Source organism: Nelusetta ayraudi, unplaced genomic scaffold (genome assembly GCF_046127955.1).
Source record: "Nelusetta ayraudi isolate G7.1 ecotype Tasmania unplaced genomic scaffold, CSIRO-AGI_Nayr_v1 ptg000123l, whole genome shotgun sequence".
In the NCBI taxonomy this organism is placed as follows: Eukaryota; Metazoa; Chordata; class Actinopteri; order Tetraodontiformes; family Monacanthidae; genus Nelusetta; species Nelusetta ayraudi.
Genome location: NW_027466173.1, coordinates 90,857 through 114,949, shown reverse-complemented (window position 1 = coordinate 114,949; position 24,093 = coordinate 90,857). Strand labels below are relative to the sequence as shown.

Here is a 24,093-nt window from a genome sequence, read left to right as displayed (position 1 = left end):
TCACTCTGACGCACTGTGTTTATTCTTAAATCTATAAACAGGATTATTTTCAACACATCCCATGAGTCAGCAGCACAGTCAAACACAGAGGAACAGAAATAAAATAAAAATACACATTCTGGAGGTGTGATGGAGGCGGGGGGACGGGGAGGGGGCGGGGCAGCAGCGCTGCTGGCAGGTCGACTCCATCACGGTTCCAGGCTCTCTCACAGTTTCTTTGTGTCCAGGTTGTGGAGCTCCATCCTGGAAGTGTGGAAGCCACCCATGGAAAAACTCTACGGGCTTCTAGCGAGGCCCAGCTTCAGTTCCGAGCCCCTCCTCCTCCTCCTCCTACCTCACTTCAGGTGGAGGAGGAGGATGGAGGAGTGGGCCGGCTCACTGCTGCTTGGAGCGCCAGAAGCGCGAGGTGATGGAGCCCAGCGACAGTCCCTGCTTCTTCTGCTGGGACGAGAGCTCCGACAGACGCTGCTCCTCCTCCTGGACACAGGAGACACGTGAGGTCAAGGTCAAAGTTCAAGGTCAAGGTTTCCTCATCAGTACCTGGCGGTAAACGGTAAAAGCTGTGCACACGGGAAGACTCGGCATTCACCATAAATGAAGACCAGAGTCTTGGTGCCGCTCCGACTGTAACCCAAATTTCCCAAAGGGAATTCCCTTGAGGGATTGAAAAGGTTTCTATCCAACTATCCATCTATCTATCCATCTATCTATCCATCCATCTTCTATCTATCCATCCAACTATCTATCATCTATCCATTTATCTATCCATCCATCCATCTATCCATTTATCTATCTATCTATCATCCATCTATCTATCTATCTATCAGACTAGGACTTCCGTGGCGTTAGTGTAGCTCAATGGTCGGTGGTCTTCCTCACATTAATTACACCAAAACTGTTTGACTGGTGGGGCCACAGTGGGTTCTATAGTGTGTCAGGTGGGCCAGAGGGGGGGTAGCGGAGCAGCAGCAGGTGGATGCAGTGTTTGGGTGAGCCAAAGACAACGGAGGTGCAACCAAACCAGTGTTTGAAGGCCCACTGGGTTCATCTCTTTCCAGTAACTGTCTGTCTGGTTACTAAATGAATGAAATGGTCCATTTAAATGTTCATCAATGAAACCACCACAATGCAAAGTGTGTTGCTGACCTGTGCGAGCTGAGCCTGTCTGCGTTTGAAGGCCTGGATGGGGTCCTCCTCCAGGGCGTAGTTCTCCAGCACCGAGCGCACGTCCTCCACGCCGTTCAGAGCGATGGCTGGCAGGAGGACAAGACAAGCCTGCTCAGCACTAGGGGGCGCTGTTCAACACGCCGCTCTTAACCAGACATTGAGGGTTGCAAGAAGTCCATTTGCAGGAGGTGGCTCAGAATGAAACACCTTGAAACCACAACATTTCACCACAGGTGCAAGAAAACACTTATATTTATAACCACATATTTTTAACACATAGATGTGTAAAAAAATATGTGGTTATATATTTATATACTTACTTATTTTGAACAATTTAACGCAAATTTCACCAACGTGGTATAAATGAAGTTAGGAGGTGTTCTCCTTCTTCAAGTTAGCTTAGCGGAGCTAGCCGGTGCTCAGCTAGTGCAAGTAAATGGTTTCTGCTAGCCCGCCGATAAAAGCCATCTTACCCGCTCCACAGTACAGAAAACTCACAATGCCAGACTATTGAAGTGATTGTGTGATGATAGCATGTTTGAAATGAAACAAGTTTTACTTCCTTGCACTGAACTCTGCTTTTACTGCTTCTTCTTCTGCTGCTGCTGTGGCTCCTACTGCCACCGACAGGAAGTAGCAGTGCACTGCTGCTGATAGCAGTCCTTCAACATCCAAGCTGACGCAACGGTAGTTTGATTTCTTACATTATTCCGTAGTCAACAATCAACACAGGTGTTTATATGGAACGTCTGGATGTATCGTGTATTTCACCTTGGTGCACTGTGGAGTGGATACCATTGATTCTAATGGCGGGCTAGCAGAAACCATTGACTTGCACTAGCATAGCAACAGCAAACTCAGCGAAAGTCTCCAGTGATGAATGGCACACTGGAGGTCCGATCTGAAAACCCATGACCCACTTCGAGAGGTCACCTTCAACCATCGTCTCTGAGCAGACACACCCGTCGCCCCCTGCTGTTGGAAGGTGCGCAGCGCAGCGCGTCCTCGTCTTCCCGCTGACTCACCCTTGAGGAAGTTGGCCAGGTCGTAGAGCGTGCGGTCCTCCGAGTTTCCGTCCCACTTCTTGAGGGCGACGCCGTTGAAGGGCTGCAGCTGGAAGGCCTCGCGCTTGCAGTCCACTACGATCACCTTGCTGGTGTCTCTGTTCAGACACGACACGTCCTGCACGAGACGACCACAGACCCCACAGGCTCAGAGAAGCATTCACATACTAGACTGCGACACAGCCAGCCTGAGGTTTGATCGATGCAGGAGGCTTACAGTCTGCAAGTGAACACAACAACGTCTGTGTTTGGAGGAAACACTGGATTTTGCAGCTGGGCAAGGCGAGGCAGCTTTATCTATATAGAACATTTCATACACGACGCAACTCAATGTGCGTTACATGATTAAAAGTTCAAACATTTTCAAAGCATTTAAAAAAACAAACAGAGTCTTCACAGAGAAAGTGCAGAAAAACGGCTTAAATGCATCAATAGAGCAGGAATAAAGGAGAAGGGAAATAAAAAAAGATGATGATAAAATAGAATAAGATGAATAAAGGCACTCAATCATCAGCAGAAGAGAACAGAGTCTTTAAACTGGATTGAAATGCATTGACTTCACTCCTGCTGGCAGCATCGCAGCTCCACGCTGCTTCACCGTGCCGAGTTTGAACTCTGGGCTCCATTAATCTGGCCTGGAGTCTACAGATCTACACACACTTGGTGGACTGTGTTCTATTTCTCCCACCACCACCATCTCCACATGAGTCACGTGACCTCACTGACCTCCTGAGCAAAGAAGCAAGCTGATAATTATCCAAATTAATCAAGTTGCTATATTCAAATTAAATCCACTAAACACACACACACACACTTTCTTTGCTGCCTCCAGCTAGTGTGTGTGTGTGTGTGTGTGTGTGTGTGTGTGTGTGTGCATGCGGCCATGTGTGAACAGATGGAGAGAGACGCTGCTCGTTGTCTTCATCACCAGGCATCAGTCTCATCTGGTCTCCCCCCCTCCACTCACTGGCCCCTCCCTAAAAACTGCTGCTGAGGTTGTGTGTGTGTGTGTGTGTGTGTGTGTGTGTGTGTGTGTGTGTGTGTGTGTGTGTTGTTTTCTTAATTGTTGCAACATAATCATTTGATCATTTTCAAGTTGTGAGCGTGTTAAAAACATCACAAGGACTGGAAAATAAAATATAAATACAGAGAATGAAAAGATTTATGACGCATTGACATCAGAAATATGATGACACAAAATGAAAAGAAAAATGAATAATCCAACTATTGTTGTTGCTGGTGGGGTTTAAAAAAAAAAAAAAAAAAAATTTTTTATTGTGGTTGGTTGTGATCCTGGCAGCAGCCAACCAGCCAACAATAAGACGTCTGATCCAGCTCAGATGCAGGCCAGCACACAATAGCTGCATAGAGTTAACAACAAGGAGGAGGAGGAGGAGGAGGAGAGGGAAAAGAGGAAGAGTGCAACCTCAAGACGGCCATGCAACCACTTCCAGGCGGCGCTGTGCGGTCAGACTATAAAAGTGAAGTGTTGCTGAAAGAAATCCGATCAGTCGATTCCTGATTAAAAGAAGGAGCGGCTGAAAATGTGGAGCAAAGATATTGTGGGAAACCCTGACGGAGGTCACGCTGCAGAATGCTGCCCTGATGTAGGAATGCAGCAGTCAGCAACAAGTCCTGTGTGTTGGGCAGACGCGCTGTGAGCATTCACAATAATGATTAATAAAAATAATAATAATAATAATAATAATAATAATAATAATAATAATAAAAATAATAATTATAAATCAGAGCAGGCCTTCGCTGAGGCTCAGTCCCGAATAATACGAAGTTATGATTGGACGGAAGAGGAGACGTAATTTTTTTATTTATTTTTTTTTACAATTCCACAAAGAGCAAAATAGAAGAAGCATTCTGGACAGCAAACAATATGGAAAAGCAGCTTTATGGCAAAATGTTTTGTGCCTCCATCCTCCTCAAGGTGGCGTCTCACTGGACCAGATTGGACCAGGGAGGAGGGGTTCACTTGTTTTTCTTCTGATTGTAAAATGTGCTTGGTGACGCATTTGGATGTGATTTAGCGCTGCACAAATAGAAGTTGATGAACAGCTGGAGAAGAAAAAAGAGGAGCGCCTGAGTGGAGCAGCAGTGGAGGTTTGACTCACTGCTGCTCCACTCAGGAGGCTTTATTTGATGATTCTATTAAAATTTACTGGGTTAGAATCTGCTTTAGAATCATTAGCGTGACTCTAAACTTGGCCAACAGGTGGCGTCTCCTACGTGTCTGCCAGGACATTATGATAATAACATTCACTGAATGAGTGTGTTGATGAATGGCTTGCTTTACGGCCTAACTACTCATTTTAAAGAAACAACCTACAGTCTGGGGCATCAGTCTCTAATCTGGATTACTGGTGGCAGAAAATGCACAACGGTTGACCAACAACAACAAAAAAACAAAAAAAAAAACCATTTGTTTTTTGGGGATTTTCAATTTCACGCCACATTGACTAACTTTCTCCCCGGGAACACACGCAGAGTTTAGTGACTCTCCTTCAGCATATGGAGCATAAATAACTCTCTCTTAGCATCTGTTGCTGCTCCAGAGCCCCCACTTATGGAGATGAGATTAGAAGTGTGTCGTCTTCACCCCCTCTTTCCAGGAGAGAGAGAGAGAGAGAGAGAGAGAGAGAGAGAGAGAGAGAGAGAGAGAGAGAGAGAGAGAAGAAAAGTAGGTTAACCAGCTTCCTTCAAAAACCTCCAGACTGCTCGTCAATAAGCAGCCGAGATGACAGTTGGAGGGAGACAGAAGGAGAGAGGAGGAGGAGGTGGCGGGGGGGGGCAAGCACGAGGCGGGACTGAAAAGTGTAATGATGCAAAAGAAGAAGGAAGGAAGGAAGGAAGGAGGGAGAGGAGGGAGGTGAGATAAGAGGAAGACAGGGAGGAGGGAGGGGGGGTTAATGAAGCCTGAGGGGGTGGGGGGTGAGGAGGGGTCCATTGTTATGAGGATGAGGGTCAATCAATGGCCCACTGGCAGCAGAAGGCCGACACAGAGGAGGGGGGGGGGGGGGGGGGGGGGGGAACTGAGGAGGAGCAGAGATCAGGTGTCCGAGCCTCTGGTGGAGGTGTTGACTCACTGACTCACTGACTCACTCACCTCCAGGTCTGGATAGAAAACAACAACAACAGAGCAACTCTGGGTCTCTGTGTGGAGACGTGGACCCCTGCTGGTCTCAGTGGTGATCTCAGCGTTGAGATGTTTCCTCAAGAAAGGAATCCACCTCTAATTTTGTCATTATTATGAATGAAGACTGGAACAGCAGCCTTGATTTCCTTCATGTGCGACCGGCTCTCTGATGCCTGAACAAACTGTGTTCACCTCCAGCAGACCTCTCGCTGTAAAGCTCCTTTTTCTCAACCACTTCAAACGCTTTTTTTTTTTAATTTCCCGGCCGGAGAAACGGAGAATTTCTCCGCGTGAAACACAACACGCGTTGGCAGCTTCTCAGCGTTGATGACCGAGTGGAAAAAAGAAAAGAAAAGAAAGAATGACACAAAGTCACACAAACACACTGCCTTTACCTTGACGTGATGCCCGTCCATGTAGTGAGTGGCATCTCTGAAGAGACGATAGAGCACGAAGCCCTGAGGATCGATGCTGTCGATCAGAGGGTAGGCCGTCTGGACACACACACACACACACACACACACACTTTATCATCTGTAATCACATTTACTTTGAATGAAAATTGATGATGATGATATTTATCATGGCTTGATAGAATAAATATAAAATATAACAATGAATTTTGAATACATAATATCTGCGTTTCCAAAATAAAAGCGTTGTGCCGCATTTAGGTTTTTGCGTAATTCTAGGGGTCATGGAAACACAACTTTTGTGTGTGTGTGTGTCTCTCTCTCTCTCACCATGCCGGTTTCTGAGGTGAAGATAACGATCTCGTACAGTGGCGTCAGCTGCTGGAACAGGTAGTCGATGCCTGGGCGCTTCTTGAACCTCCAGCCGGTTGACAACTGAAGACCGAGGACGACAAAATGAAGAAATCAACACAATAATGTTCACAATGCACTGAAACATAACCCCACAAACACTCAGTGTCAATACGTTTGTCACTCAGTGTGGTTACAATTCATAATTCACAACTTCTGTTCAAACTTAATATGCACAGCTGTGTGTGTGTGTGTGTGTGTGTGTGTGTGTGTGTGTGTGTGTGTGTATGTGTGTAAGGAAGTGAGGCTTATCTGCTCGGGCAGGTGCAGGTGCAGGTGGTGACATGACTGTTTAAATGGGGGCAGGGAGGGGGAGCAGATGTCAACTTGCAACACACCTGTCAGTCAGTGTGTGTGTGTGTGTGTGTGTGTGTGTGTGTGCGCAACGAGACGCCCGACAGGTGGAGGACACACACCTTGACATGACAACGTACAGCTGTCCAATCAGCACCGCTTGCTTCCAGGTTCAATACCTCGTCAAAAGTTTTATCTCCTGTTTTTCTTTTATCCAGTTTGTGTTTTTGAAAGTTTTACTTTTGGATTGCGGAGACATGTTTTTTTAGTTTTCCATCAAGACACAACTTGACCAGTCTCATCCAATTATTTCTTATTCCCCAGAAGTCGTGGAATGCCAGGGTTACGCTGCACAATTTTCATTCTCTCTTTTTTTTTCTTCTTTAAATTCCCGACAGTATAAAGGCCCCATTAGACAAAACATTAAACATTAACATTTGTCTACAGCTGCAATACCACACTTATTTATAAACACTTTTTTTTTTAGTGTAAGTAAGTGATTGGTGCACTTTTTCTATTTATTCCATTGCTTTTTAATTGGATTCCATTGGGTTTTTTCATCTCTTTGCACGGTGCATTGCTGTTGTAATTGTGCAAATGTCCCCAATGTGGGATTAATGAAGGCCTTCTATTCCACTCTGGACGCTCACAGTGCAACACATTCTCTCCGTGTTCCACAGAGCGACCACATCAAGGCTGCAGTGTGTGTGTGTACGTGTGTGTGCTGGCATCAAAGGCACGAGCGAGTTTGGAAGTCGATGTCGAGGAACACATAGCTGACAACCAAGGCGAGAAGCTTTTTTCCTGTGTTGTGGTCGTCGACCTGCGATTGTGTCACGGAACCGGAGGTGCCGATCGTCCCGTCGCTGTCGACGTTCAAGCACAGAGGACGACTGGTGGAGCACCAGGGGCGGGGTTTGTGGAGCGCTGGAGTCAGCGAACATCTCAGTCAAGGGGGTGGTCGGTTTACATCCATCCATCCAACTATCCGATCATTCGTCCATCCATCCATTCATCTACTCAACTATCAATTCATTCTTCCATACATCCATCATCCATCCCTTCATCCATCCATCCATCCATCCGTCCATCTTCTACACTAGTGTCCTCCTGCTCTTGGGGTGTGGTTCTGCTGGAGCCAGTCCCAGCAGTGATTGGGTGAAGGCGGGGTTACACCCCAGGACTGGTTGTTGCAGTGGAACTGGGTCAGCTTTGGTTCCGACCAGTCATGAGCAGAATCTGCTTTGACTTTAGCGTGTCAGATTATGACCATGCTGTGGTGTTGTGGTGTCTGACAAAGAGTTTGGCCTGTGTCTGGGTGAGTCGGTGGTCGGCCTCTTAGATCAGAGGGTCCCGCACTGTTCCAGGCTCAGAGGGTCCCGCACTGTTCTAGGCTGCGGAGCCTCAGAGCAGCTCTAGCGTCCGGCCATTGACCCCCTCCACAAACTAACCAACTACCAAATATCAACTTTCAGAAGGTTTTTCCTCTTACTGTTATTTGCTAATTGTTACCATTGTTTAGAATAAGAAGCCCATCCACTAGCGTGTAACTGATCAGGTCAATTCTTCTCTACGGCTGTAAAGCCAAACTTAACGCATGCTGCCGCATGTTTTCTTACTTTCTTTGGCAAATTCTGAGGTTCTCTCGCAGCAGTTGGGCTGTTTGTCTGTTCCTTTGATTCCTTTGTTCCATTTTATACTAGCTAAGCTAGGCTAGCTTGAGCAGCAAATCACCTCGATAAGTGGCGCAAACCGGCACATCACATTCAACACCACGCACAAAGTTTTTCATATGACATATTAATCTAAACTTTAATTGATATGAATAATTAATAGATAATTGATTCCAGTATTTATTTATTGATGTGCATTTTTTCTCTACAATTTTCTGCGGCCTCCCTAGCGCCACGCGGCGGCCTCCCAGAGGGTTTGAAAAGCAATGTCTTGAGAAACGTTGGGGATGGTGAGGACCCCTACTCATGGAAACGCAGCCAGTGAGACTTGCAGAGGGCAGGAGTTCCTGTTGACTTCACTGAGAAGCACAGGAGGACTTGCTTGGACTTGCAGACAAAGGAATTTCCCATCAGCACAGTGGGAAGTTCACGCCGAATTTTTTACGATTTTGGCCGTGAAGCTCCATTCAAGCCTGGTACAGTTGACATACCGACCACTCCGGGTGAAGCAGGACGTCTGTGAGCTCTAGCACCAGCGTGTAGGGGGGTTGGTAGTACGGCTCCTTGAGAGGGTCAGGAAGGAGCTTGGGGCTCGTTGGCTCGATGATCATCTGAGTAAGACGAGGGAAAAATTGTAAGTAGGGAAACTTTACACGCCACATCATACCAAGATGAACTACAGCAAGTCATTCACGTAGTTGGTCTGAGTCCAACACTAGATGGAGTCAATTATTAGAGGATTGATGGAGTTGTTGAGGGCCCCTGTTGTTGCAGACAGCAGCGGCCCAATTTCATAAAGGCCATTTTTTTCCTGGAAGCATCGACTTTTTGACGGTACAGAAACGTGGGAACTCTGGATTCTCTGTTTCACAAAGTGAGGGACGTCAAACCGACTCCGTGGTGGGCAAACTCTCGGACTGGTGGGTCCACAGTGGGTGTTAAAACGTGACTGAGGGGCCGGAGCAGCAGCAGATGGATGGAGTGTTTCGCTTTTACCAATATAAAAATCATAAATCATGCCAGATTTTACACATTGGACCTTTAATGTCAATCCTGAGTCTTTACTGCAGAATGCATGTCGGTAACTGCTTGGTAATCAATACTGGGAAACAGTTTATTTTTCTACTGTGCAGAGACTGAGAGTGAAAAAAAAACCAAGGCAGATTTACATATTAATTTTGCAAGCGCGAGTGTTTTTCAGCTGGTTTTACCTAAATTTCATGCAAATATATTTCTGTGCCTCCTGCTGGCATGAAATGACCAAGTGTTCAATTGATTTTTTTTTTTTAAATTAGGGGTTATTAGCATTTATGCACATATTGATGTTTTAATGTCATGATGATGTCCACCGTTATTGATGTTCGTACGACATTGTTTATGTTTCAAATGGAGGAAATGCAATTCTGCTTACTTGTCTGTAGTCCTTAAAGTACTTGAAGGTTCTTTTCAAATGTTGGACAACAGGCGGATCTGGGAGAAAATGAAAAAAGAAATGAATGAACAACACCGGATGGCTGTCTAACCTGAGGAAATCAAGTGTTTGAGACATTCTGGCGCCAATTCGCTCTTTACGGAGCAGCAGTTCAAACAAAGTGATCACAGCTGTAGTCCTAATGGTTCATAAAAACTACAAGTCCCTCAGGGGACGCCGCGGTGGCAGCTGAGCAGCCACGCTGAGGGGACAGCAGGAGAAATCAATGTTCGAGTTGTTGAAGGTGCCTATTGTAGATCGCTCAGCCGCCGCTTTTACACTTTCATGACTGTAATCACCCTCCATAAACATTGCCGAATCACACTTTTCATCCCATAAGCCGGAGAAATGCCTCAACGTTTTTGGTTTTCTTTGAATTGAACTTGCTGCTGTGGCGTCAAAAGCAGTGCACCATGGTTTACCAAGGCAATCATTACAGTGAACCCTGTAAATAAGGGTACATTAAATTGAGTTGACAAGTTAGTAGTTAGTTAGTTAGTTAAGCATTGAGTATCATAGAGCTTTATTGATCAGTCTGGTCAATGGTGGAATTTTCCATTGTTTAAAATTCCCAAGTAATCTCAATGCTGTTGGAGAGAATGTGGACTCAGGGAGACCTGCTACTGTACATTCAAACCACACACACACACACACACACACACACACACACACACACACACACACACACACACACACACACACACACACACACATTCAAGCAGCAGTTCTTCCTATCAGAGTCACACCTGGTTGGACAGTCAGTCAGGAACCTCTGAGTGGATCACTGAATGATGCTGAGACAGACAGCAACAGCAGCAGCAGCAGCAGCAGCAGCAGCAGCAGCAATATGAAGCTTCCAGCTGCCAAGCAGCCAATGACTCATCACAATAAATACTGCGTCCTCTCCAGGGGACGCACGCTCATTACTGAAAATAGACGCACAATAACAAGAAATGCACGCGTGCCACTCCTTCTGGTCATTCATCTATTTGTCTCTCTCTCGCTCGCTCGCTCGCTCACTCACTCACTCTCCCTCTCTCCACCATACACACACACACACACTGGAGTTAGCACGCTCCGCTCCCGGGGGACTCAATACCCCAGAGTGTATAGTGGCGTGCTGCTGCAGTGCCAAGCAAAGACCATCTGCCACGGTCCTGCTGTGGCGACGCACTAACACCTTCACACATGTGGCTGTGTTTGTTTAGAGCCCAGCTAGTGTGTCTGCAGATGGGGCCCATGAAGCAAAAGGCAGCAGAGCAGGTTAGAAAGGCTTTGGCTTGGTGGGACAAAATTAAACACTTCATAAAGGGAGGAAAAATTGAAAGTAAAAGGGAGGAGAACATCTCTTCATCTGAATCATGTCCGAGTGCTGGCCTAGAAATAAACAAATAGGCAAAGAAAATGCCATCTTGTAGTACAAACGCACGCACACACACACACACACACACACACATATATATATATATATATATATATATATATATATATATATATTATATATACACACACACACACACACACACACACACACACACACACACACACACACACACACACACACACACACGTTCAGACTATCTGAGCCCCCGGCCACTGAGTCCAGCCTGCGTGTGTTCACACTGACTCAAGATAAAGGGGATAAGGGAAGAAAAAGAGGACTTTTAGCACCTTAAGTGTATATGGAAATGTGCCCAGTATCCGCAGGTGGAACAGGTGTGTGTGTGTGTGTGTGTGTGTGTGTGTGTGTGTGTGTGTGTGTGTGTGTGTTTTGACCAGGAGTTTATTTGACCAAATAAACCCCCAAAATGAATTCATTAAAAGAGGAAAATGGCCATAGTGGGGCCACTTGAAGAAACAGACGGTGTTCACTGAAAATGGAGGGAGGGGAGTGACAACACGTTCGCCGAGTGTGATGGAGTGGGAGTAAGAGTGCACCCCCCCGCCCCCCCAAGCCAAACTTGGACTAACAAGGGTGGCTGGGGTTTGACACGTGTGTGGCATCATGTAGATTTCACTATGACATCAGCCTTGATGACATGTGCGCCTCTGCTCTTTGATGTATGCATGCATGTATGTATGTATGCGTGTGTGGGGTGCGGGAAGGCTGTTCTCATGATAATGGGAGTGTTGGGGGTGTTGGGGGAGGCAGTGATGAGGCTGTGTGGCCTGACAGGAAAGGGATGGAGCACAGTGAGCGTTTGGTCGGGAGGTCAGTTTGACTGACAGGAAGATGCTGCTGGCGAACGACTGAAGGAGGAAAACGTTTTTGTGTTCATGACTGGAATAATTCAATTGAATTCAATTCCATTCAGAGATATAACTGGAAAAAAATAAAGAGAACAGAAACAACCAGCTTTAAAGTGGCGTTCATTTGTAATGGGGGGTGGGGGGGGGATAAAGGATGAGAGGCCACCTCCTCTTCTTCTTTCTTCCTCCACTCTTGTTTCTCTGCTTTCATCTCATCTCTCTCTCCAACGGTCCTCCTTTCATAGTCAATGTCAGCTCTTTGTGCGAGAGGCCTCAGTCCGAGCCGTCACGTCAGTGTCTCACCCCTGGAGCCGACCTGGGTGGGCCACAGGGAACCAAACATCCTGGGCCGTGTCCACACACTGACCTGGAGACCAATCTTGAAAATACTCAAGTGTTTTTTTTTTCATTGATTATTGGAATGTTGAACGTGGTACCCGGGACATGACAGGGTTTGTGTGTCCTCCTGGGTTTGGCGAGAGCTTCCTGGAGGGGCTGTTTACACAGAGACAGATGTTTTTTGCAACAAGACATATTTAAAAAAAAAAAAAAAAAAAGCTCTTAAAAAAGAAAAAGAAAAAAAAGACTGAAAATGATGTAGTACCTATGCCAGGCCTGGTGTGGCGCTGCAAGTTTACTCCCTGAATGCGGAAGAAGGAGAAGAACACCTGAAGCGCGCCGCCGTGTTTAAAGAAGGAGCAGCTCGCTAACAACATGAGCCCCACAGAGAACAGAAAGACAGACGGTGAGGACAAACGACAGCGTTGAACTGCTGCTGCTTCAGTTACTTTAGAGCTGGAACAACAGCATTTCCAAAAAAAGATTGGTTTCGCTTTTCCATGAAGGCGGGAACGGCGTCGTTTCCAATTTTTTTTTTTTCTTAATTTTTTAAAAGCATTTTTGAAAAGGTCTGTTTTGGGTCTGTGCGGTTTCAGTGAAAACGCCGGGTTCGTGTAAACGAAAGGCCGAACCGCGTGAACATGTGTTTGTTTTCGGAGAACCCCCCCGGCGTCACGAGCACAAATGCCGCCACTTGGCACGCAAACAGAGTCAGTAGCCAAACACATCCCACAAGGCCCATCAACCATCCATCCCGCTGCACGCCGTCTGCTGCTCCCAGAGGAGGAGGAGGAGGAGGAGCAGGAGGAGGAGGTGAGGATGCTGCTGGCGAATAAAAGGAGGGAGGAAGGGATGGAGGGAGAGGAGAAAAGAGGAGAAGCCCAGAAGATCCAGAGTGTCTCCCAGTGGGATCATCAACTCTCAGTCTGCTCTCTAAGCTCATCAGGGAATATTTGCCCCCCCCCCCGGCCCCTCAGGGCCCCACGCTAGCCCCGAGGTCATGATTGGCCTCCGCTGCTGTGAAGGAGGGTGTGTGTGGGGGGGTAATGAGTGTTTGCTCAATATCGTTTATCACTTCAGAGCAAAATCAATGTGTGATGATGTAATAATTGTAGAGGCCATGTCGCCATCGGATGACCGGCTGAAATTGAAAGCTGAAGTAAACGCCTGCAGGTTTCACATGGACAAAACCACCACACTCAGCCGTTGCATTACCATCATAAAGATCAGCTTTGCATAAATCACAGTGATCAGTTTGGTCAACAAATTAAAAGGAAAACTGATACCATCTTGAAAAACAATTGCAGGCAGAGAAAAGACAGAACACAGAAAGAGATGAAAAAAAAAAAAAAAGACAAGTTCCTTGATTTAGGACAGCAGAATTTCAGAATTTCTTCTGGAGATGAATAAAGTATCCATCTATCCACCCATCTATATATAGAGGTATATTGCAAGAGTATCAAGAAAACACTGACACGTCAGCGGACGTGACGTACGGGGTCACGTGACCAGTTCACTGACCAGTGAAAATGCCGTGCTATGATTGGACGGAGGAGGAGACATGCTAGTATTTTATGCTAGTAATCAAAGAGGAAAATAGAAGAACCATTCTGGACGAATGTCTTGTACCTCCGTCCTCCTCACAGTGGGTTTGGACTACACTGACGGCTTATGCGCTTCACATTCGATGGAAACGCCTGCAAATCGCAACTGTACTGAAATATCTTCCAGGTCTTCATGAGGTAAACTGAGCCAATTGTGTTCATGTACCGAGAGGATCAATGCTTCATCAATAACCACCCCACCGTCTCTGCATTGAAATCCAACCCCCCTAAACTGTCTGTACGCCCAGGCCAGGCCAGACCAGACCAGGCCAGACCAGGCCTGGCTGTAGCACACAAGACCAGACCATGCCAGATCAGAGCACACCAGACCAGACCAGACACCCAGTCTGGAGACTGCACAAGGTGGCATCGTCGCTGCTTTATGAGCCGTGGACCTGAGGGAGCCGCCGTCCAGACACACAGATGGATGGAGAGATGGTCGAAAAGATGGAAGGACAGATAGAGAGGGGGCGTGGGGCGCAGTCATAAAGTTAAAGACAGACAGGGCGCTGGTGGACCTCGGGGTGAGGGGTGGGGGGGTCTGAGGGTGGTCCGGTGTCTGGGACCAGGTCCTCTGAGGGTGAAGGGCTATTGATGAAGTGATTGTCGGGAACAGCAGGTGATCAGAAGTCATTTAGAGGGGACGAGCCGATCGGAGCGGATGCCTGCCAAACCCCAGGAGCAACATCACCGTGATGGACCTTCAAACACACTAATTATATGATTCTATACAGCAGGACACCCGTCAATATTCAGTGGTGGGGGGAGGGGTTGCCCATCATCCTGACTGTTCACACCAACACCAACCTACACTTTGTTTACATGCAGGAGGACAAGAATAACCTTTCAATAATCCATGTAAGACATTTTAGTGACCATCAGTTTTTAGCTTTTTGAAAGAAATATGAGACCTCTTAAATCTGACAGACAGACAGCATTCTTATGACTGAGGCTCCCTTGTTTAGGCTCGTAGAGCAACTGACAACTAAACATACAAAACTGAAACAATTCACAGCAAAGCCTGGAAATGTTTTCATTTCAAGGCCTGTCTGGCCTCAATACTTCACCTGGAGAAGTATTAGTACATCTCGGTGCTATGTGCCAACATTTGAACGCACAAATTAGAAGGGATGGTTTAAGTTAAAGTGGTAAAATGGGAACCTAACAACTAAATATGTATTGTTTGTGTACCTTTCATCCCTAAAAGGAGCCACAACAACAGGATTTCTTTTTAAATTTGATTCCAATGATGTGATAATTATTGTGCTTCTTCTCCCTGAACCTCATGGTTTTTGTTGCCTGGCAGACACTGGGGTGGATAGCTGATGTGATGGGGGCATATGGGTGTTGGCAGCAGTTGGCAGTGCCACCATGGACACATCCATCATTGTGACAAGCCTCCACACACAAACACACACATGTCACTGGGAGGGTGTCAATAAAAACGCACCACTTCGGGGGAGGGGTGGGGGGACCCACTCACTGCCGTCAGAGGGACACACACACACACACACACACACACACACACACACACACACACACACACACACACACACGTTAATGCATGAATAAACACATGAAGGCTTGCATCACATTCATACATTGAGGAGGACCCTCTGAGAGCAGGGGGGGGGGGGTGTTCTGTTATTCTGGCCCAGTCAGAGGTTTTCAGTTAGTTGGGCTGGAAAGTGACTGACATGCAAGCAGAACTAAGAAGATCGTTTAAAAAGGAAATATGGTTCTCCTTTTATGTCCTGCAGCTGCGGCAATGATGGACTTTACAACTTCTTAGCGATCCCACCGCTTTGGTCAAAGGTATGCGTTGATACACTGCGACAGCGGCATCAAGTGAGCACCGCGATAGTGATTCAATTGTGTTACAATTTAAAATTCAACTTGTTTTGTCTCCTAAATATTGCCAACTGGGGACGACCGCCTACAAATGTCTGTGCAGGCTCAAGAGAGACCGAAAAACAGGCCACTCACCCAGTAAACGACAAACAAACACACAAAAGGCTCCACACACATATATACAATGTACACAATCAGCAATTGGTTTGGAATCAGGAAAGTACTCACCTTTGTCGAACTCGTCTGGAATCTGTTGGGAAAACACGCAGAAGAAAGTTGTGGTAAAAATGTTGGTGGTGGAAGTGAATCAATGAAATCAAATATTGATCAGTGGTGAGAGGAGCCAACGTGGCTTCATCATCATTTTGGATCATTGGTGCCACATGAAATCTAAAACAAAATAAAGAATAAAAAAAGACTGGGGGGTGGATGTAGTGGAGGTGTTTTAGTTTGGGGTTGGAGATTTGATGAAATCATCATTACATTGGGGGAAAATATGTGCCCAGGATTCAACACTTGTAGCTGAAGAAAACAGACATTGAAATTATGAAAAATATAATCGTTAAAACAGAAGATGAGGGACAAAAATGCAGAAAGCAACACAGTTCAATGAGCAGAGTGAAGTGAAAAGATGTGGGGGGAAAAGTGCAGGAGTAAGGGGTGGCAGTTTGATCAGAATTCTAGTGAGGGGCGCCCCCTGGTGGCCATAACGGACACATTGATTATTGAGGAGATATTCATGGCATTATATTTTTCAAAGGTTTGAAAGGAAAATTTACGCAGGCTGGCAACATAAATGAACAGGTTTACACACATCGTCAAAATTCCAATGTTAACTACACTGGGAATAACTGCCAGTGGAGAACATGGAGCACCAAGAGCTCAGATCACAACAAGCACAGCAGCTCAAACTCCTCCGAGAGATTTTGAGGCACGTTCTGCTTTTTGCCATCCGTCTGTTTCTGACACTTGTCCTAGTGCGCCTGCAGAGCTGCATTGCGAGTCTCATGCCTCTACTTGCCATGGCCCGCTGTGTTCTAAGGTCCTGCTCAACTATTTAGCAGAGCATGTAGCACATACATACATTCAAACGGTTAATATGTAAATATTTTGCTTTTTATCTCGCTTTTTTTTCTGTACATACTTACAAATATTTTATTCTTGTCTATATCTTCAGTTAATATAGTTCTTGACCTTTAGCCAATTTCTTTTTTCTTTTTTGTTGTTGCTGTAATTATTTCCCCATCGTGGGATCAATAAAGGTCTTCTTCTTCTTCTTATTATTATTATTATTCACTGTGTAAACAGAAAAGTTCCAGTAGCGTGTAAGTTGCATGTAGTTGCATGTAAAGAGGCAGTGGGCCACTGTCCATATTACACATGCTGACAGCGAGAGCTGCCGGCAGGGAGCGAGAACTACCGAGAACTACCGAGAACTACAGCCGGGCTGCTGCTGGTGCTGTGAGGAGGTGTTGAAGGTGTCGTTAAAGCTCATTGACGCCTCCACATGACTGCAGAGGGGGCAGCCTGGGAGAGTAGGGACGCAGCCGGTTCCCACAGAATCAAGCCGGTGTGCCGGCGTGCCGATGACCCCCCCCACACACACACACACACACTTTTCCAATTTCAACACTCCTCTAATTTTATATGAAAGGCTTGAATTCCCCTGTTGAATATCAAAGGTAAACCCAAGCAAAAGTGTCTCTGTAAATATTGTTTGAATTGATCTCCACTATCGGTTGTGTCTGTCCACTTCTTCTTCAGACATGCACACACTGCAGCCGCTGGACACACACAACACTTTACTCAAGTTCAGTGTCCAGCAAGAAGTTTTCATCCAGGATTTCATTCTTTTTACACACGGCATGGTCAGATACTAGGCTAAGAAAAGACCTTATGACCTCAACGTGTAAATACTGTTTTTTGAAACTGCTGTTGAATGTGAAGGGGGAAAGAGAGTGGGACGGAGCAAGCAGAAAGGTCAAGAGGCCAAGAGGCCAGACCTCATGAATCTCAATATAAGTTCAGAAATCAGGGATGTGTTCCATCAACTAGTGTCCAACAGAGAAAAACAATCCAGAAATACATTCATTCTTTGCAATCTGATAGGAATGTATCGATAATTCAAATTGAATTTAAGAAAAACTTGCCGTCAACACTTTTTGACTGAGAATTGAGATCTACAAGTTCAATGTATAAAATGTTCTTTCTCTTCTAGAAGCAGCATGTGATCAAAGACCAAGCAGACCATCGTCCAACACCCTTTTACATCCCTCTATCAAATGACCCACAGGGGGAGGAGGGGGGGGGTCTCACACTGCCTGTTGCTATGCAGGCTGGGTTTATAATGTGTGAGGATGGGAAAGGCACGGAGGGCAGGTCAGCCCCTCATTCCCGCAGCCTTGTTACTGATGACAGGTCTTTAATCATCATTATTTGCATTTATGTGTACTGGAAGAATAGAAAGCAACTCATTTTCACTAAAGTGGAGGAAAAACCACAATGGGAAAATGTTATGGTTGACATTTCATCAGAAAAACGTCTGGCGAGTAAATGTGAGTTTAATGCCCAAATCGCTAAATGGCCTTTAGTTCCATCTTTTGATGGCGTAGTGAAGGCAAATGGGAGACCACAGGCACAGCTCACAGTCACCTCTGGCACAGGACAACCCCAGCAATAAAGAGTGCAAGGGTGAGAAGGTGGCATAAGTGTGCTCAAAGCAGCTGGCAACAAAGCAAAACAGCCCCAGTCAGTGTGTAAAGGTGACCGAGCGTTCTGGGCAGTCGTCCCAGGGGGGAGTTTGTCCTTTGAAGAGATAACTACTCTTTCTACACCTCAACACAAATTACAGGGGCTCATCTTGCCATGTGTGAAAACACCCGACTGTCTGACAGCGAATGTCACGGTCTTAGGTCTGAGGATCAGGTCATTCATATCGTGATATTTATAATAATGATATAGCAAGGATGGCCTAAACCGAGACAAGGACACTACCGAGACCAAGACCAGTGAGTAGTGAGAACAAGACACTAGCAAGACCGGAGGATAGCAAGACCAAGACACTACAAAGACCAAGACACTCCAGAGACCAAGACGCTACGAGACCAAGAAACGACCAAGACCAAGACACTACAAAGACCAAGACAGGACCAAGACCAAGACACTACAAAGACCAAGACACTCCAGAGACCAAGACGCTACGAGACCAAGACACGACCAAGACCAAGACACTACAAAGACCAAGACGTGACCAAGACCAAGACCAAGACCAAGACACTACAGAGATCAAGGTACGACCAAGACTGTGTCTTTAAATGATCTTCTTTGTGAACATAAAACAAAAAAAATACTGTCTGTTTCACCGTTGAATTGATTTTAAACTATATTAACATCGTAAGAGTTTGTCCGACTGCTTCTTCATAAGGGGAAAAAAAAAACACTTCCTGGCCTCCATCTGTGTTCTGAGCCCCAGCATCACAGGGAAGCTGCATTAAGTGCAAACAAGGTGCAGATTATTCTGGGGGTGGCAGTTTGTGAACCACAGTGACAAAAGACCACTTAGCAGGAAGCTGGACTCCTTGGTGCCAACAAAATGAACCTAAAGTGAGATAAGTGTGCCTGGCCCCCTTTGAAGTGGCGCTCCCAGGCCAACACCTCGAGCAGAGCCCGTCTCCAGGACTGGGGCAGCGGCAGACTCAATGGCATTTAACTGCTACAAACACAGTCTGTTTATCCTTTTGTGAAGTTCATTACCACGTCAACAACAACATAAGGCCACAGTCACACAGACTCTGGACGACTGGAAGAAAAACACTCATGTTATCTGACGCAGACTGCAGAGGCCACACATTCAAGCCGGTCCATCAATTGGCCCAATGAAAAAAATGAGACATTTTTTTATCTAAGCCTTGTGCTTTTGTCTTCCACTGACCTTGCAACCAACTACACAACAAATATCCACAGAAATACGTTTGACTGGTAGTGTTTATCAGTTTTTCCAATGCAGATATTACTTTGTAAAACAGTGCATCAGCAGGGTCTGAAGAGAGGTTGCGCATTTTCAGAATCATTTTCACAATAAAAAAAAAAGGGGGGCCGGGGGGGAATACTGAGATGGATGTTTTAAGAATACGTCAATATTTAAGTGCTTTAATTAATGATGTACCGTAGTTATTACTGGATATTTAACGATCGCCAACGAGCTGTCACCTCACCTTACAAATGCAACGTGATTCTGTGGGAAATGTGGTTTTACAACGCAGTGAAGTGGAGAGAGGCAGTGGTTTGCGGAAGCGGAATGAATGACGTGGCCTCTTTGATCCTGCGCTCATTCCCGGGCTCACAGCTCTGATGGACCCGATGTCTCAGCTACGTGTGAAGTGTGCTCTTCCTACTTGAACTGCATCACAATAAACAATGGAGAGGCGGCATAAGTGTGCGGGTTCCTTTCCCAGAGCAACGCTGTTCACACTTTGCTCTTTGCAACAGGAAGGGAGCAAAGTGCCTTCGCACATGAGAAAGAGCTGGCGGGGGGGAATTCACCCAGATGTGTGAAGTGTGCCACAAAAGACCTTGTTAGCCGAGGGTGTTAGCCGCCGAGCATGTAGCGCTCCTCACTCCTGTGCTTGCACCCTCTACCGTGTGGGAGGCCAAACAAAGCAATTGAAATCAAATGAGAGCCGTGTTTGCAGCGGCTTTACGTCCAACGTGCTGCTGCTGCAACTGCACATCGACGACAGTTGATGACGCCGAGGCCACGACGCCGACGCTGCGTTTCAAAGTGCAGATGTATGTCGGAGAACAAAGGTGTGTAGCCAGCAGGGGGAGTAGAGAGAGAGTTGTGATTGGTGCTTCAGCACCATACTGGACAACTGGTCCTTGTGGGAGCGTGTTACCGGGGAGAATGAAGTCGATATGCACTAGCCGCCAAAGGTTTGGCCACATACTTCTGATTTCATGGTTTTTCTTTCATTGTCATGACTGCTGACATTGTAGATTGTAACTTAGAGTAGTGGGGAGGTGCAGATAAACACAAAAATGACACCCAATGGAATATTCTTCATGAGTGGTGTTTGCGTGTAGACTGTGTTGTTTGAACTCACCTTGTTTCCTTGTTCATCCACTGAATTTGTACCTAAAACAAATAAATAAAAAGAAAATCACAATCAGTCATGATGAATTTTACATCAACTTTCATTTGTGGGTTAAAGTTGACAATCATGAGTCATTAACTTTGTGACAGGAATTTGGATGAACCCCTCAATGAATATCGCTGGTCTATTTTACAACCATATTGCAAAATCATTTTAAATGAGCTTGTAATTCACAAGTAATTAATCACGACTTCAACTGCAGAAAAAAACATTGCACATGATCTCTGTTGAAAAACTTTGTCCAATTTAGGTCAATCTGAATGCGTTTCTCCATCAATGTTATGTTTAAATGGAATGCACAGAGATCCCAGATCCTCCTCCTGGGAACAAAGAGCTGATGCCAACAATCAACTGCATGAAATCAGCACAACTGTGCCATTAAAACCTTTTAAATCAACGCATCACACAAGCATCTGTAGTAAACTACACGATAACAAAGTTTCACGCATATTTATAAAACGGTGAAAAATAAAAAAAAACTTTTTTACAAAGTCCTGAAATCTGGAACTGTGCCGTGACGTCTCTAGAGGAAGGATCCTTCCAAATAACTCCTGCGCCAACAAATGGATGTATTAATAGGTGAGTGCATATAGAAAGCAACTCATCAGTTCAGTGAATTAAATGAGTTTGTCTCTTCCCTCTGTCCTCTACAGTGACCCTAATCAGTTTCCTCCCTTTAAGTTACCACATTTTACAGAGCGACTGGCCACAATCACAAGCATGCGGGCCAAAGCTGTCACAAAGAAGAATAAATGCACTGAAATGAATTCCAAACAACACCAAACTCCTCCTTTTTCCCCCGTTGCACAACCTGAACAATCGTGTCAACCAAAGCTTCTCCATGTGGACTTCATCAGAGATCCTTCTTCCTCCTCACGACACGCTTTAAATCCACCTTTGTCCTGGTTTTCTCCACATAAAATATGTTGCTGCTTCTCTCAGCTGCAGACTGAAACTTCTCTCATGACATCCTTCCAGTGTGACAGCCCAGGCTCCACCCACCCCGACAGAGGAGGGAGGCAGTCACAAAACCAGTCTCAGTAGCAGTTTGCTCTGCAATTGAGAGGTGGGTGTGCTCACAGTTTTATGTGGTATGCAGAGCGACAGCAGAATAGATATTATAGTATATTATATATCTAACTACTGCTGGCTCTCTTTGAACACCTCAGTTGTGCCTTTGACATTAATAACAAACATAAATTAACAACTGAGTGATTGGCAATGGCTGACAGAAAATGGCATTGTTTTTGCATGGATTTCCATTACATATCGTTGCAGCTTATGGAGATGGCCAAGAGTCGCACTCACCAAACAGGTATACGATGCTGACGGCACCGCCGATTCCCATAATGCCCGCCAGTCGTAGCACTATCTTCTTGGCGTAGGCTGTGTTCTCCTTCTGCTTCTTGTCCTCCGCCTGCTCTCCCTCCTTTTCACCCTCACTTCCCGGAGGAGGAGGCTGGCCCTGCAGAGTGGGGGGGGGGAGATCAGGAACATGCTGGCGTCATTTATGTCCATAGACGGAATAGACTGCAACTGTAAAATCACAACAGATGTAAATCTATGTGAACGGTTTGTTTATTTATTCATTCATTATTTATTTATTTGGGAGACAGTGAAAACATATTTACAGGACTGTCCAGCTGGGTTGATATTTTAGCATTAGTGACAACTTAGTGTTAACACACAAGTCTATATATTCATTACTGTATAATATTTTTTAATCGCTTTTTTATGCCATTTCTTATTATTATCCTGTTTTATTTATTGCATTTGTTGCTATTTTCTTTTCTTACTTTTTTTGCACACGGGAGCTGCAACGAAAAATTCCACTGGCACGTTCAATGACAATAAAGCAATCTTGAATCTTAACATAACATATAACTAATTTATTTGTCATATCAGTCGACTGGCCAATAGCTACATTTCACAAATCGTCTCAGCAGCAGTAGTGTCAACTCTCGCAAGGCTTTTTTTTTTTCTCCCCACTATCCTGAAGAATAAAATCAAACTATAAAATCTAACAGTTCACCAAGTGATGGATATTAATCAGCAGATTCTAGAATGGAAAATTCCACTGAAATCCACAACTTTCCAGGCTTTTGTGCCTTTTCACGGTTTGACTTGCTTGCCTTTACCTTATCATCACCTCGACTGGGTACACATGGTGTGTGTGTGTGTGTGTGTGTGTGTGTGTGTGTGTGTGTGTGTGTGTGTGTGCTACAGCCCTGCATTTCTAGAAAGGTTAACTGGGATGTGCACTGACCTTCACACAAGACAAACCTGCCCGTGTGAATGTGAAGGGTGAAACAGTTGTCATCCAGCCGCCACAATACTTGCGTGTAGAACCGAGTCGTGAAAACTACGAGCTGAAGTTTTGTGGTATTTAAGTGACCTAAGTATGATTAGGTACTACTGATATTACACGAACGGTAGGGGCGGGGGGAGACGCTAAGGACGTGATTACTGTCGCAACAAGCCCCAGTAACGACACCAATACCAATAAAATACCTTGCGTGGAACTGCAACGAAAAGTGCGTTGGACTTTACAAGACGTTGTGTATCTCAAATATTCTACATCGACACAAAACTTATCAGGTTCTGTAAGAACCACACGCCTACCTCGGCTAGCTCAACGTTAGCTCATGAAACACCAAGGTTGATTCATTTGGAAGACTGCAGGGTGACGCAACAAAAACGCCTCTTTTTGACCCATGTCACACTCGCGTGTGTCACGACGGGGGATACGCGACACATTGCAACACTGTGCCGCTCTCTTGTCTCATAGAATGTGTCATATTAGCTCGCTTTTAGCCCAAAAAGTGAGGAAGGGGGGGAAATGTCAGAGAAACGCAGACGCATAGTGTTGATTTTATTCACAGGGGAAAGGCGCGCGGGCGGGATTCACGTTGCTCCAACTTGTTACGCGGCAGTCGCCCGCGTCCATTTCTCCGCCGGCTACAAGGGTGCGTTAAAACGAGCGCTCACGCAGAGCGCTAGCCGCCTCACCTGGCTCTGCTGCTGCTGCTGAAGTCTCTCCTGGAGGATCGCCTGGGCCAGCCCGCCCGTCACATTACTGCCGGTTCCGACCGACGGCTGGTCCGTGGAGGCTGTTCGCACAATGTCCACCATGGACGGGCAAGACGAGCCCGCTGCCGCCCCGTTCCTGAGCCTCAAGAGGCCCCGGGACGCTCGAATACACATGGGTAACACAGACGTAGCCGACATGTTGAAAAAGGAGCAGCGGCTTTACCGGTG

At 45.9% G+C, this 24,093-nt stretch overlaps 2 protein-coding genes across 2 annotated transcripts in view; both read right to left on the bottom strand.

Annotated features, from left to right (window-relative positions):
• LOC142904183 (E3 ubiquitin-protein ligase TRIM39-like) overlaps positions 1-24,093 on the bottom strand; it is a 138,898-nt gene that overhangs the window by 110,464 nt on the left and 4,341 nt on the right. The window lies entirely within an intron of this gene.
• Positions 1-24,093, bottom strand: timm50 (translocase of inner mitochondrial membrane 50 homolog (S. cerevisiae)). The gene is made up of 11 exons (XM_076050120.1): positions 23,845-24,093; positions 22,144-22,300; positions 20,785-20,816; positions 15,911-15,932; positions 9,579-9,637; positions 8,659-8,778; positions 6,120-6,224; positions 5,772-5,870; positions 2,193-2,349; positions 1,147-1,253; positions 1-477 (listed from the first exon to the last, which is right to left on the bottom strand). The coding sequence occupies exons 1-11, from the start codon at positions 24,061-24,063 to the stop codon at positions 376-378; spliced, it is 1,179 nt and encodes a 392-aa protein (XP_075906235.1). The 5' UTR covers positions 24,064-24,093; the 3' UTR covers positions 1-375.

Coding starts and splice junctions, on each gene's coding strand:
- timm50 (XM_076050120.1), bottom strand. CDS start 24,063: ATGTCGGCTACGTCTGTGTTACCCATGTGTATTCGAGCGTCCCGGGGC. Junction 20,817..22,143: donor CAGCATCGTATACCTGTTTG/GTGAGTGCGACT, acceptor TATTTGTTTTAG/GTACAAATTCAGTGGATGAA. Junction 1,254..2,192: donor CCTGGCCAACTTCCTCAAGG/GTGAGTCAGCGG, acceptor TCCTCCTGCCAG/CCATCGCTCTGAACGGCGTG.